The following is a 15,020-nucleotide window of genomic DNA, read 5'->3' as shown; positions in this document are numbered from 1 at the left end:
CCAGGTGCCAGGGGACAGATGAGTGTTCCAGGCAGAGGGTGGCAGGAACTATGGGGGGGGGTCGATTTTTAAGGTACAGAGTTGGATGAATGGGGTGCAAGTGGCAGGAGGTGGGTCTGGAAAGAGGGACAAACTTTCGAACCATTTATCTTATTTTGCAGAGGAGGAAACCACACACGCAAACGCCGTGCTGGACTGGCCTCACGTCCTGGCAGTTCTAGGTCACGAATAAGCATTTCGGAGCTCTCACCGACCGAACATGTGCCGTGTGCCTGGCACTGTAAGGCCCTTTCCCACGCCCCTCACGATGAGTCTAGTGGGATGCACTGCCGTCACCCCACCGGCAGACGGGGACGGGGCACCAAGCGGGTCAGCAGGTTGCCCGCAGCCACTGCTGCTGGGAGTGCCGAGGGCAGGGCAGGACCCGGGTCCAGAGCCCAGTCCCGCCGCTTCGTAGGCCCTTCCTGCTGGCGGGCACTGTCTGGAAACCGCTGTTCGCACTGAAGTTCTTCCAGCCTCTACTTTAAGATGCTCTTGGCTCTTTGTTTAAATGACTAAATGTATCTAAAATTAGGCTGGCCCCCATCCTTGTTTTCCTCGTGCAGTTGAATTATTGCTGTTTCACTTAATAAATTACAGAATAGGAAGAACTGAGTGGTAATAGTTGTTTGCAGGGATTTATTACTTGATCTATTGGTATTTAGCATTCATTTGAGTTACATTTAGGTTGAGGGAAGTATTCCTGAATATCGGTGATACTGGTTGTTTAATGAGGTGGGTTCCTATAGCTTTTTATAAAATATAAATGATATTCATATATATCAACATCATTTGAAGAGTTCTTGCCTGAAAAGAGTTCATCTTTTGCACCATCCTTGAGTTGGGTTAACTGACTGTTTTATTCTCCCAAAAATAGTTCTAGGTGCCAGGAGTGAAGTGACGTATTTAGGGCATTAGAATACAGCCCGTTCAACTTCCAGCAGACCTGCCCTATATTTTTAGTGTAGATTTCTGTACTTTTAATAGTCCTCAATAAATATTTATTGATAACGATAACTGTGAAACGTTAGAAAAGGGTAACAGGCTAGCTTTTTTTTTTGAATAATCAAAGACCCAGGTCAAAGCTTAGCTTATCCTCTGTCTTTATAGTAAAACATGCACTTCAGCTAACACCCTAAATGCTGAGGTTCTTTTGTGCCCAGTGTAAACCCGAGCCCCTTTTTTCTTTAAAAGGGAAGGAAAGTCCTGCCTTAGAATGCCTGCACAGATGCTTAGCACCCTGCCACATAATCTGGGCGACTGAGAACCCAGCTGGCCGGCTGCTTGGTAATTCCTCAGCACTCTGGCATGTCCCAGCATCGCCAGGCAGTCTGGAAGGACTCGGAGAACAGGAAATAAGCCGCTGCGAGATAAGGCAGCAGCTCCGAGCTGCAGACAGGGAGGAAATGAGACTGCTAATCCAGGGTGACAGCACTGGCGGCTTGACTTTATTTTTAAACTGAGAATCGTTGGAAAGGTTTCTTTCTCTAATTTTGGGGAGCTACCCACCTATTCAGTTGTACGTGTTAGAACTCACAGCAAAGAAGTGTGGGAGTGGGGACTGCGCTTCCCTATAGTGCTGCATCTCAACTGATCAGGAATCACGAAAGAAGAGATTGAGTCTGAACTTTCTGTTTATCCAACAACTGCCACCATGTTCTCTCAAGACCAAGACATCTTTAACGTTTGAAATAACGGTAAAATGCTTCTTGCCTCTGCCCTTTCACGTTCGTGTCATGCTGTGACTCTGCCGGCAGCTTTCATGGAGAATGGGGCTTGATTATTGATGTGAACTAAATACGCAGCCATACCTGGCAGTGGATGTTAAAGAAAAATGGTGAAAGTTTAGAAAATGTGACTGACCTCTGCGCCCCCAAATAAGACACCTTGTCATCAAATACTGTTTTATAAGGAAGGGCATAGTAGATGGATGTTCACTGTGCCATTGGTCATGTTCCGTCCTGTGGCAGCCATTCTGAGTTCATTAGTGATTGCGGGCTTTAGGGACCAAATTGTAGCCACGTGCACTTTTGCAGATTGCAGTGCTTGGGCCAAACCATAACTGGTCTGAAAGAAGGTGATGAAGTTGGCTTTTATTGACCATTTGGAAATTTTAAATTTTATGATATATTACATGCATTTAAAGACTTTCATCGTAGTATTGATTTTACTGTTTTAAAAAATTAGATCAGTAATTTAAATAGAGAATTTAAAAACCAAGACTTAAAAAAAAAATCTGGACTAGTTCCTCACCCCCATCCACCGGTGTCGAGGGTCCTCTCTGACTGCAGAGGGAGCACTAGATTATGTCCGTTTAGTGAACTGAACTCTATGGGGACAAAGATGTCATAATGTCTGTCCTTAACACCTACTAATCTGTCATAGGCAGGCATCACCATTAGCAGTTATTAAAATGCCTTTGGGAGTTGAAAATAACCTGCTTGAAATAGTTTCAATAACATTTTATAGTTCAGATGTAACTGAATAATGATCATAACTTCTAATTATACGTTACCTTTTGGCACAATACATTTAAAATTACGGAGTGTCAGAATTCAAAGATGAGCGTGCCTCTGTCCCTTCCTCAGGCAGCGCGGCTTGGGACAGTGCACGTTCACTGGTAGTTCCAGTGGGAGGTGTCAGCGCTGCACCTGCAGGTCTGTGACAGTGAGGCAGGAGGTCTCAGCAGAGGGACAGAGCTGGATGGGGCTGCTGGGAATGGTCTGTGTCCGGATCTGTGGGAGTTGCCTTTGGCGTGGGAGCCATCAAAATAGGTTAGACTTATTTGACTCATGATTGCCATATCTCAGGATTGCAACCTCACAGCTCTCTTTGATGTGTGCAGAGTTTTAAAAAAGATTTACAGTATACTTACATTTTAAGTGGGTCATAATTTCCTCTAGGAAAATTTGCAGATTCTATTATGCATCTTAAAACTAATGGTAATGCCACCAAGCGTGGCAGACCAAGGCTGGGGGCTGCTCCCCCTCTGGCGCCTTGAAAACAAACATAAAAACCTAAAATCAGACGTACCCATGGTACAACTCTGAGAAAGGACAGGGCATCTGCATTGGTCTATGTTTCGGACACAAATGGGCTTAAGGATAGGTCTTGGCATTTTGGAGGTCCTTAAAATTTGTCATTGGCCCCGCTTGCTATTTTAGAATACAGCGGACCCTTGAACAAGATGGATTTGAACTGCATAGGTCCACTTATATGTGGATTTTTTCAATAACTATACAGTCAGCCTTCTGTATCCCCTGGTTTTGCATCCATTAACTCAACCGGCCATGGATGTGAAGGGCGGACTGTATGCATTGATTGATCTGTGCCATTTCTTATAGGGACTTGAGCATCTGTGGGTTTTCATTTTCACGGGGGTCCTGAAACCGACCCACCATGGATACTGAGGGACGGCTGTAGTTAAGTTTTGGGGGAGTCAGAAGTTATAGGCAGATTTTTGACTGTACAGGGCGTCAGTGTCCCTAGTTCCCGTGTTGTTCAAGGGTCAGGTGTCAAAGTTAGGATATGGAGACCATTTACAAAGCTGCCACATGTTCACAAGGGTTATTGGTTTATGAGTCATGAAGTCCTAGGAAAAGACGGGATTCCAGTCCTCGAAAATTGAAGGTGTGCTCTTGCTGGTTGATGACAGTCCTGGCTTGACAGGTACACATCCGTATATGTCCACGTATCTGTGGATGTCCTGGCTCTTGGTTCACATTTTACCAAGAGCGGGGCCCGGTCCCCTCCAACTCCGTAATAGTCACAGGACCACACAGCATGAACCAATCAGGACAACCCGAATGACCCACTGAAAGAACGAATTCCACTAACCACCAACTCAGGGGACATTCAGCACAGCCAACATGGGGTGCTGGTTTTGTAGTTCCCGGGATCACTTCAAGCCCTGCGTCCTTACAGGTTTACTGGACGCTGTGACGACAGTCCTCGGGCATTTACCTCATCCCAAGCCACCTACTAGGGGGTCCACCTGTTAGATGAGGGAGTCATAGTTGAAAAAGGCGAAAGTGATTATCTGGTTCAGATTTTTTTCACATTTAAAAATTGCTTTTGAAAAAAAAAAATTAAAAAATTAAATTAAAAAAAAAAAGCCAGACATAAAAGATGAAAACAAACAAACAAACAAATAAATAAAATTGGAAAAAAAATTGCTTTTGTAGTCACACATTTTGAAACTTATAATTTCTTTGTCCTCTGTGATAAAGTCTAAACATCTTAGATATTTTAAGTGTTTGTTTTCCAAGTTGGCCATGTTTAGATACTGAACTATTTGGAAATAAAGAGTCTAGAAAAGAGATAGAAAATTTCACTTTGGGAGGAAAACGAAATAAATAGTCCCCGCCTTTTCCTTTTTCTGTGTTAAATAAATAACACCCTGATTCAAATACACAGCAGATTCTGTGAAATTTGTTTTCCCAGCGTACAGGACTGTCAGATGAGAGATCCTTGCACTCGTGAGAGGCAAGGCAGGGTACAGATGGGCTCGGGGCTTTCTCTGTGTATATAGCAGTGGCATTTTCACGTTACGGTTTACCATTTGCTCAGATGTCCTCTGCTTGTGAGTCTGGTTCCCTGTGACGCTGCCATGTGTGGGCCGTGCTCTGGCCACCGCGCCCCACTAATCCCCACTCCCTCCGCTGGTATTTTCCTTGACCATGCCTTCCGTTTGGTTCTGAAGTTTGATCTCTTTGTAGGCATAAGCCTAGCCCACTGGCTTATTCCCTGCGGTAAATATCTTCTTGGCTGTGTTCAGGTCGTGCTGGTGAGATGGAACGAGCCATACCAGAAGCTGGCCACGTGTGACGCGGACGGAGGGATATTCGTGTGGATTCAGTACGAGGGAAGATGGTCCGTGGAACTGGTCAACGACCGAGGGGCTCAGGTGAGTGGGCGGAAAGTCTGCCGGAGACAACGCAGACCGCGTGTTCCGGGCAAATGAAGACTCCCCAGTAGGGGGAGTAGAAATAAGTGAAACCAGAACCCTGCTTGTCTTTCCTCGTGAGTGTATCACTAGATAAAAAGAGAAAGATCACACTCCCTTCTCTTCGACTGTGCTGCTGTTGCGAGAACTCTCCGAGTTTTAAGCTTTAATTAAATCTGTGGAATCATTTTTTATCATTCAGTGTTGTGATTGCTTGTTAAATTTGGATCCTCTGAAGTGCTTCTGGCACATCCCTTTCTCGCTCCCTTTCAAAAGGTATTTTCCCTGTGTCGCAGGCTTTCGCTGTGTCGCACACGGGGACTCCACGTGGCTGTTTCTCTCAACCTACTCACCATGCAGAGTTTTTGACACTTTCTTCTGTCAGGTTTCAGTTAGCATGGCCCCCTGTTGTCACCTCCCCAGCTCTTCCTTTCCGGTACAAACCTGTCTCCACTCCCAGGAAAACAGATGCTCCTGGGACGCCCCGCTGAGCTGAGCTCACCCGTTCTTCCGGCTCGTGGGCCAGCTCTGCTCTTCCTCCTGCCTGAGGGGGCGCTGCTTGGAGCATCTCTGCTCCCGGGCTTAAGGACACGTGTCCCATCCCAGGGGTTTAACAGAGCTGTGGCTTCAGAACCCAGTCCTTGAGACCTTTACCGATGAGGGGTTTCTTAGACCGTTTTACTTTCCAAGGATGATTTGCCCGCGGCTGCCTCTATACATTTCTAAGGAAAGGATCTCACCCTCTCCTCTCCCATCTGTTGCTGAAATAAGCTCTGAGCTCCCCAAGTTTGAAAGATACAGACAGTGAAGTGACATGAAATTGCAAGGAATGGAGATATTATTAGCAGACCAAGGATCTTTGTGAGATGTCACCACAGAAGACAGAGCTACCTCTGGGTAAAAACAGAATTTTCTTTCTTTGTGAGTTATTTATTTTGGGGGCAGCATAAATGTTGACTGACTCTGAAAAGGTCTCATCCGTTTCCTGTGTGTGTACCTCCATAGAATGAGAAAGGAAGAGGTGGACCCTGCCCTCTGACTACTGATTAGCCTCCTAAATAGAGCTGCAGGTGTGGGAGTCTCCACGACCTTGAGAAGCTCATGGCCCCTGGGAGCTCTGGAGTCAGGCCACACAGGCCAAGAATCTCACTGTCTGGCTTCTTAATGGGGCATGCTTCTCTGTGCCTCAGTTTGCTCATCTTCAAATATGGAAAGTGCTTATAGCACTGTCTGCACACAGCAGTTGTCTCCACATGTTGTCATAATGTCTGTGGAATTACGAGGTGCGAATACCTCAGAGCCCCCGAGCACGGTGCCCGCCCGCCTGCCCGGAAATAGTCGCCATGATGTCATCACCAAAGACTGGCTTCCGTCTCGAGGCAGCAGCTCTCCCTGGCTTTCTGTAAAGTAGAGACTTCTCTGAGTTTACCATTTAGGGTCTCTAAAGTGCTGAAATTCTCCTGTCCACCAAGCGTGAACTCTTTTCTTCAGAAACGCATAGTGGTCAGGTGAGACATGTCTTCAGTTGCGTGGCAAGAGGTGTTTAAAGCCACTCAGAGAAAGAAGGTGAAGGGGAGCTGGGGATGTGACTCAGTGCTTGGCTTTTCCGTCTGTTATCTCTCTGAAGATACAGGAATCCTGTTCGGAAGATGATATTCTCAGTTAATGGGATAAAAAGCAGGTCAGGGAGGTTTGGTAACTTGCCCAAGAAAGTTCATAGGTGTGAAAGCCAGAATTTGAACCAGGTTTGTGTCTAAAAATTAACCCTAAGTGAATCATAGACATAAATGTCAAAGCTAAACTTCTGGAAACCTTAGATTTTCAATGCTGGGTCAGGTAAAAATTCCATGGATTAGACACAAGACGCATGAACTGTAACAGAAAAGAATTGATACTGGACTTCCTCAAAATGTAAGACTTTCACTCTTTGAAAGATACCATTAAGAAAATGAAATGGCAAGTCACAGAGTGGAAGAAATTATTTGCAGCACACGTATCTGATAAAGGATTGTATCTAGAGTTTTTAGAACAATAAGAAGGCTGACTTCTCGATACATATGAATAGGTGACTATGAATACATGTATATGAATAGGTAAAGGATTTGAGCATAGCTGTCCCAAAAGATGACGTGCAGATGATCAATAAGCACGTGAAATCATGCTCAACATACTAGTCATGGGAGAGATGCAAATTAAAAGCACCAGGTCACATTACTACATATCTGCTAGAATAGCTAAAACAGAAAAGGCCGACACCACCAAGTGCTGGTAGGATGTGGACCTCTTAGTGCTCGCATATCCTGCTCGTGGGAGTGGACAATGGTATAACTGCTTCGGAAAACAGTTTGGTCATTTCTTACTCAGTTAAATATACGCTTACCATATGACCCAGCAACTGATTCCAGTCCTGAGTATTTACTCAGAAGGAAGGCAGCCATGTACAGAAGGTCTTGCACGTGAATGTTTATAGCAATTTTATAATAGCCAACTACTAGAAACAACCTAAGTGTCCAGCAATTTGGGTCGATAAATAAATCGTGTATTTATACAATGAAATATTACTCATCTATAAAAAGGAATGCATACAAAATATCAAAATACTCTCACAACCATTATACTGAGTAAAAGCAGCCATGCACAAAAGTAAACATACTATATGATTCTATTCATGTGAAATTCTGGGACAAGCAACGAGTGACAGACATCAAGTCACTGGTTACCTCGGACCAAGAGTGAGGGTAGGAAGTTGACTGCCGAGGGAAGCTTTCATTATTGTATGCAAATTATACTTCAGTAAAGTTGAATTTTAAAAGGATAATAATACAGCCAACAATTACTTGACAATAATTTTGAAAACTTACCTGAACTGGAAAAATTCCTAAAAAAAATTTTAATAGAATTGACTCAAGAAGAAATAAAAAGCTTGAAAGCTTGACTGGTGCCACAACTATGACATAAATTGAAACAGTGGTTTAAAATCTTCCCATAAAACAATACAGAGCCAGACAGTTTCACAAGCCTGTTCTACCAAAGTTTCAAGCAACAGGTCATCCCAGTTTATACAGATTCTTCCAGGTAGTGGGAAAAAATTCATCTGAGAGGTCAACATAACCCTGAGAAATCCAGACAGAGACATTACAAAATAGGAAATCATAGGTCTCTTTTACTCATGAATACAGATGTAGAAGTTTTAAAGATGTTAGCAAATCAACTTCAACTGTGTGTGTAAAAGACAATACTTCACTTCCAGGTTGGGCTACTTCTAGGTATGCAAGGACAGTATAATGGAAATTCATAGAAGTAATTCACTACACTATTAAAAGAGAAAAAAGATATGATCATTTGAATAGATGTAATAAATGCATTTGAGAAAACTCAACACCCAAGTGTGTTTTCCAGTGAGAATTTTTTTTCATCTTTATCGAGGAAATATTATTAGTGAGACTGACGAGAAACAGAGCTTTACTATTTTGATAAGTGACCAAGAGACACTGATGAAGACTGTTAGTGTGAGGACGTAAGTGTGAGGACATAGAACAATGGCTAGAAGCAAGGTGGGCGGAGCCACACACTCTAAGATTATTCTCAACTCTGCCATTTGCCAGCTGTGTGCGACCGAGAAGTTACTTATCCCCTCTGTGCCTATTTTCTCTGTAAAATGAACATGATAATACCTCTCACAGATGGGTTTTACGAGGTGTGTTAGTGTGTGTAAAGCACTTAGCACTGCATGGACACATGCTTTCCAATATTGTCTTCTATATTGTATAATATTGTTATAATACACAAATATATTTTATTCTCTTTAAACGCATCTCGATCTTAAATGACCGTATCTAGTCTTTGTAAATGTGCTTTCCCTTTCAGATTACAAGTTGACCCCTTTTGTGTTTGTGTCTCAAAGGTGAGTGATTTCACGTGGAGCCACGATGGGACTCAAGCGCTAATTTCATATCGAGATGGGTTTGTCCTGGTCGGTTCTGTCAGTGGACAAAGACACTGGTCATCTGAGATCAACTTGGAAAGTCAGATCACATGTGGCATATGGACTCCCGATGACCAGCAGGTAATGCCTCTTGAATATGGCTGTGTGATATTAAAACCATGAAAGCTGAGGAGGAAATGAATTAAATACTGTCACACGGGGAAGAAGGGTGGGGACGGGAAGCTGGCTTCAAAGCCTCTTAAAGAGGCACAAAGGAAAAGAATAATGACAATACCCAGGTAAAAATTACAACAAAAATTTGAAGTAAATACTATGCTAACAAAATAATATTTCCTACCAATATGGTAAACAATGAATTAACGTTTTAATTGTAGAACATGTTTGTACACATTTAGTTTTAAATTTACATAGCCAATTGATAAATGGATAAAGGACATAATGATAATGTACAAAAAAAGGTCAACTAGTCAGTAATCATATGGTAGGAAAGTATTCATTCTCAGGGGGAATGTAAAATAGCATAATAAGGATATATTTTCACTTATTAGCAAAAAAGTGTAATAAGCCGATACAGATGATTTTCCTGATTACTGATGAGAGTACAATCAAATAAGCATTCTCATTCAGTGCTGGTAATAATGTATATTAGACCTTTGGATGTAGAGTTATGTCAGAAGTCTTAAAAATTAACATTCAATTTGACCTGGTAATATACTTTAGGAATTTATCTAAAAGAAAGGGACTAACAGTTGTTCATTAAAGCATTATTTATGATAGTAAAACTTGGCAAGGGTCTACTTGTCCAAAAAGAGAATGGCTAAGTAAACTGTGATGTAACCACTTAAAGCATTACACAGTAGTTCAGCCAGTTATAGATTGTGGTTACGAAGACGGTGTGATAATCTGGAAGAGCTCTCATGATGTAAAGGTAAGGGGAAAAGCCAGGATGTGAAGCGATGTATGTGGTACAAGGACCACATCACAGAGCAGCTGGAAGGACATGAATCAGAATGCCATGAGCAGGTTGTTATTTTATGGCGATGAGCCTCTCAGTCATTTTTAAAAACCTAATTTCAAAATTATCTTTAATGTGCCTGTTCTACTTTTATGATAAAGTAATATATAATAACCTAATAGAATTATATATTGGTAATTCATTTTTTAAATATAGGGTTGACTAGTTTAAAACCTTCGTAAATATATAAAACTTGTTTTTTCCAAGTACAGCAAAATCATAAAATGACAAAACATTTCATACCCGAGATTACAGTGTAGTATTGGTAAAAGCAAGTGTTATAATATGGAACCATAACTTTTATTTTTGAGTAACTTTTTTTTACCGAATTGCTTTCCTCTAGTCAATATGTTTCATGTTCCCATTATTTTCAAGTAAAAACGGCCAGTTTTTTTTCTCTTTCTTCTCAAAATTAGTATTATAAAAAGAGAATTATAAGAAGATATTCTTAACTCCCAATTTCTTCCCTCGCCCTCCCCCAAAAGCTTCCAATTATCCAGCAGCACGTGCATATCTGTATGAAGAAGCATTTGAATTTATGTATTATAACACTTCATTTTTGTAGGTTTTTGCCGCCCCTAGAGTCTCCTGCGGTCCATTAAGTGACCTTGCATGGCACTTAACTTCTCCCTGCGGTTTTTTTCTCTGTGACAAGGGAGTGAATTATTTCCTGCCTAATTCCCAGGGCTTTTGTAATGACCAAATGAGTGAACAGATGTGAAATCACTTAAAAATATTTAAGTGGATGTCGTGACTTCACATTTTCCCTCACCTAGAGTGATGGGACTCATGAAGCTCATGTCACAGTGTCCCTGATGAGCTGTTCCAGCCAGTGTCCCCAGCGTAGTGCACACCTGAAGCCTGACAGGCACCAGACCCAGAGATGCTGGGAACACAGTGCGTAAGACTTGGCATCTGCCTTTGAGGTGCAAGGGGCCCATTGAGGAGGCAGACCCAGGGCACCCTGTGCTGAATCCTGGAAAAGGTGCTGAGGCAGCAGGCAGCGTGGTGTCGTGGGCGTGGCAGTGGAGATGGGTGGCCGCTTCCAAGCCAGGCACTGGGACTTCACTCCTTAGGCCCGCCCACAAGACCAGGGAGCGGCGTTGGCAGGTGGTTGGGCTCCTGGCCCACAACCTCCGTCCCAGTGGTTGCCTTTACGAGTTCTATACTTAGGGCTAACAGGATTTTCAAGGAAAGTGCTCACTGTCTTTAAAAAAATAGGCCGTAGACATGCCGAGGGGCCTCGGAGGAACTTAATACTGAGAGAAGAGATTTGGCACACTTGTCAGTCAGGTTCGAATCAAGACATGGAAAAACAATATTTGCTTCCTCCGTCTCTGTCATGCTTTTGTGCTCTTTCTCGGTTTGTAAATTATTAATGAAAAAAGAATATGAAGACAGACTACTGTTTATAATGTAATGTTCTGAGCATTGCATGACAAGCATCTTCTGGGAGTTGCTGTTTAAAGCAGTACCTCCAGGTCTCAGGATATGGACTGCGAGAGACCACCGTGTCTCTTCCCATCTCCTGGACAACGTGCCCTTAGTGTAGAGGTCAACAGCCGCCAAGGTGAGCTGCTTCCTTATATTTTGAGATAGCTCCGATCATAATGGGACTTTAGACCACTTCCTGTTAACTTTTAAAAATACAAGCAGTACTGTTTTATAAGCATGGAGTTTGAAGTCTAGCTATTTTCTTATTTGTCATGGATTTTCTTCATTCTAGAGTGGTGATTTACATACCCTTTGGGGGTCATGGACTTTGAGTATCATGTGGAAATTGGGAACTCTTTCCTTGGAAAACTGTGCATATTATACATACATGATTATACATGTGACTTGACTTAGAATTTTGGGAGCTCATAGGTATCCATCCATGAATTCTCCCCTTCAAATCCTGATGTAGATAGTTTAGAGGTGACATTTGGGATAATCTTTCCCAACTTTTTATTATGCATGTGTTCAGACGTTTCAAAAAAATTGAGAGAATATACTTTCCTTAAATTTAACAGCTACTATTTTGCCATATTTGTGCTCTCTTCCTCTTCCCCTGCCCTCCCTCCTTCCCTACCTCTGTCTTCGCACACACACATCTTTTATAGTACTATTTTTGGAAGTGAGTTGTAGACATCCTGGCATATCACCCTTAAATACTTATCATGTCCTAAGAATAAGGTCATTCTACATTACCACACCTCAGAAATTATCAGTGATATTATCTGTATTCAGGCTATCTTTATATTTCTCTAATTATTATAAGAATTTGTTTTATAGACTTTATTTTTTCTCTTTTTGATATTTGGAACCAGGATCCATTTTTGTTCCTGTACAGCAATTGGTTGTTACATCTTTAGAAGAGTTTCCTCTTTTCGAAAAATTTTCATGACACTGCCTTTCTAATGAGTTCACTGTGACTACCTACCTTGTCGAATGTCTCACATTTTGTATTTATCTTATTGTTTACTCATACTATCCATTAACTTTTCCTCCTAGCACCTGTGTTTTCTGTAAATTGGAAGTTAGCTCTAAAATAAACAATTTTGGTAAGAATACTTTAGAGGTGACATCCTGTTCTTTATACTGAAACACATTAAAAGGTGTATAATGTCATGTTATCCCACTATGAGGGTTGCTAAGTTGGATGGACTTTGTGAAAACAAAATTATTTTTCACGGCATGTTCTTAATTTCATCTATATGTATAGCTAATTTTTTTTTAAGTGATATGTTTTATTTTGGGCTAAAATTTGTCTTCCATTAAATTGCAAGAAGGGCCTATGAGCATACCTGGAGTTTATAGAGTATGTGAGGACTCTAAGTCTTCTTGGCTTCCATAACAGAATTCCACAGGCTATGGGGCTTAAACAACAGATATTTATTTCTCACCATTCTGGAGGCTGGAAATTCAAGATCAGGGTGTTGGCAGGTTTGGTTTTTCATGAGGCCTGTCTCTGTGGCAGTGGTTTGGACTAGCATGATGGTTTGAGAGGCCCCCAGAATCTCTGGAGAGGCTGATTGGTGAGGGTCTTCTTTTATGAAAGGCTAGTTTATGCAGACTAGGAGCTGGCTATTTTGTCTGATACACAGACACCAACACAGAGAGTCAAAGAATATAAAGAAACAGGAAAATATGTTCCAAACAAAGGTATAAGATCAATCTCTGGAAAATAACTTTGATGAAATGGAGATATATGATTTACCTGACAGAATTCAAAGTGGAAATCATAAAGATGCTCAGTGAGGTCAGGAGAACAATGCATCAACAAAGTGAGAATTTCAATATAGAGACAGAAAATATTTTTTAACAATCAGAAATTATGCAACTGAAGAATACAATAACAAATGAAAAATTCCCAGAGTTTCAGCATAAGATTAGATCAAGCAAAAGAAAGAATGAATTTGAAGACAGGTCATTGGAATATCCAGTCAGAGTGGCAAAAAGGGAAAAGTGCGATAGAGTAAAGAAAGCTTAGGGGACTTGTGGGACTCCATAAAGTAGATGAATATATGCATTTGGGAGTCCCAGAAGGAGAAGAGAGAGAGAAAGGGGCAGAAAGCTTATTCAAAGAAATCATAGTCAAAAACTTCTCAAAGATGGAGGAGGAAATGGATCTCCAGATCCAGGAATCCCAGCAGCTCTAAAAGAAGATGAACTCAAAGAAATTTACACTGAGATACATTGTAATCCAATTTTCAAAAGACAAAGAATTTTAAAGCCACAAGAAAAAAAGTAAAATGTCTCATACGAAAGAACCTCCCCATAAGATTATCAGCAGATTTTTTACTATAAACCTTGCAATCCAGAGAGGATGTGCTCATATATTCACAGTGCTGAATGGGAAAAAATGCCAACCAAGAATGCTATACCCAGCAAAACTGTTCTTAAGAAAATGGAGAGATAAAGACTCCTAAATACATAAAAATTGAGATTGTTCATTAGCTTTAACGAAATGCTAAAGGGAGCCCTTGAGTTGAAATGAAAGGGTGCTAAACCATAATACGAAAGCATATAAAAGTACAAAAATTCACTGAGAAAGGCAAACATATAAATACAGAATACTTTGTTACCGTGATAGTGATATGTAAATCACTTTTAATTCTAATTTAAAAGTTAAAAACAAGAGTATTAGAATAACTAACTATAAAATTATATTAATGGATGCACAGTATAAAAAGAAATTGTGACATCAGTAACAGAATGTCGGAGAAGAGGTAAGAGTAGTTTGTATGCAACTGAAATTAAGTTTTTGTGAGTTTAACATAGACATGTGTAACTCTAAGTTGTTTTCTAGTAACCACAAAGAAACCGCATGGTAACCACAAAGAAAATACCTATAGAAGACACACAAAAGAGAAAGAAATCCAAGCATGTGAATACAAAACAATCAGTGGAACACAAAGATAGCAAGAGAGGAAGAGAGGGGCCAAAGAACCGTGAGACTGATAGAAAACAATCAACAAGAAAGCAATAGTAAGTCCTTTCTTATCAATAATTACTTCAACGTAAATGAATTAAACTCCCCAATCAAAAGATACACAGTAGCTGAATGGTTAAAAACGAAAAACAGGATCCAACTATATGCTGCCTACAAGAGACCCTTTAGATTTAAGGTCATCTGTAGGCTGAAAGTAAAGAGATCGAAAAAAGTATTCCATGCAAATGATAGCCAAAAGAGAGCGGAGGTGACTATATTTATACCAGACAAAATAGACTCTCAGTCAAAAACTGTCGCACCAGACAAAGGCATTATGTAATGGTAAAAGTGTCAGTTCATCAGGAAGCTATAACAATTATACATATATATGCATATAACATTAGAGCACCTAAATATATAAAATACCAAATATGTAAAGCAAATATTAACAGAATCGAAGGGAGAAATGCAGAGCAATACAGTAATGGTAGGTGACTTCAGTACCCCACATTCAAAGATGGATAGGACATCTAGGCAGGACCAGTGGACTTTAATAACAGTGTAAACCAAATGGACTTAACAGATGTATTGAACACTCCACCCAACAGAAGCAGAATACATGTTCTTCTCAAGTGCACAAAGAACATTCTCCAGGATGGAT

The 15,020-nt window shown here is 41.0% G+C and overlaps 1 protein-coding gene across 1 annotated transcript in view; it reads left to right on the top strand.

Moving 5' to 3' along the window:
• The window catches only part of TULP4 (tubby like protein 4), a 144,460-nt gene that overhangs the window by 78,811 nt on the left and 50,629 nt on the right, over window positions 1–15,020 (top strand). The window contains exons 2-3 of the mRNA XM_023521102.1: window positions 4,817–4,945; window positions 8,889–9,050. Coding sequence (XP_023376870.1) covers window positions 4,817–4,945; window positions 8,889–9,050 — 291 coding nt within the window. The remainder of the gene's footprint in view (window positions 1–4,816; window positions 4,946–8,888; window positions 9,051–15,020) is intronic.

The sequence above is a fragment of the Pteropus vampyrus genome, unplaced genomic scaffold (genome assembly GCF_000151845.1).
Source record: "Pteropus vampyrus isolate Shadow unplaced genomic scaffold, Pvam_2.0 Scaffold292, whole genome shotgun sequence".
Classification (NCBI taxonomy): domain Eukaryota; kingdom Metazoa; phylum Chordata; class Mammalia; order Chiroptera; family Pteropodidae; genus Pteropus; species Pteropus vampyrus.
This window is presented reverse-complemented; position numbering and strand designations above follow the sequence as displayed.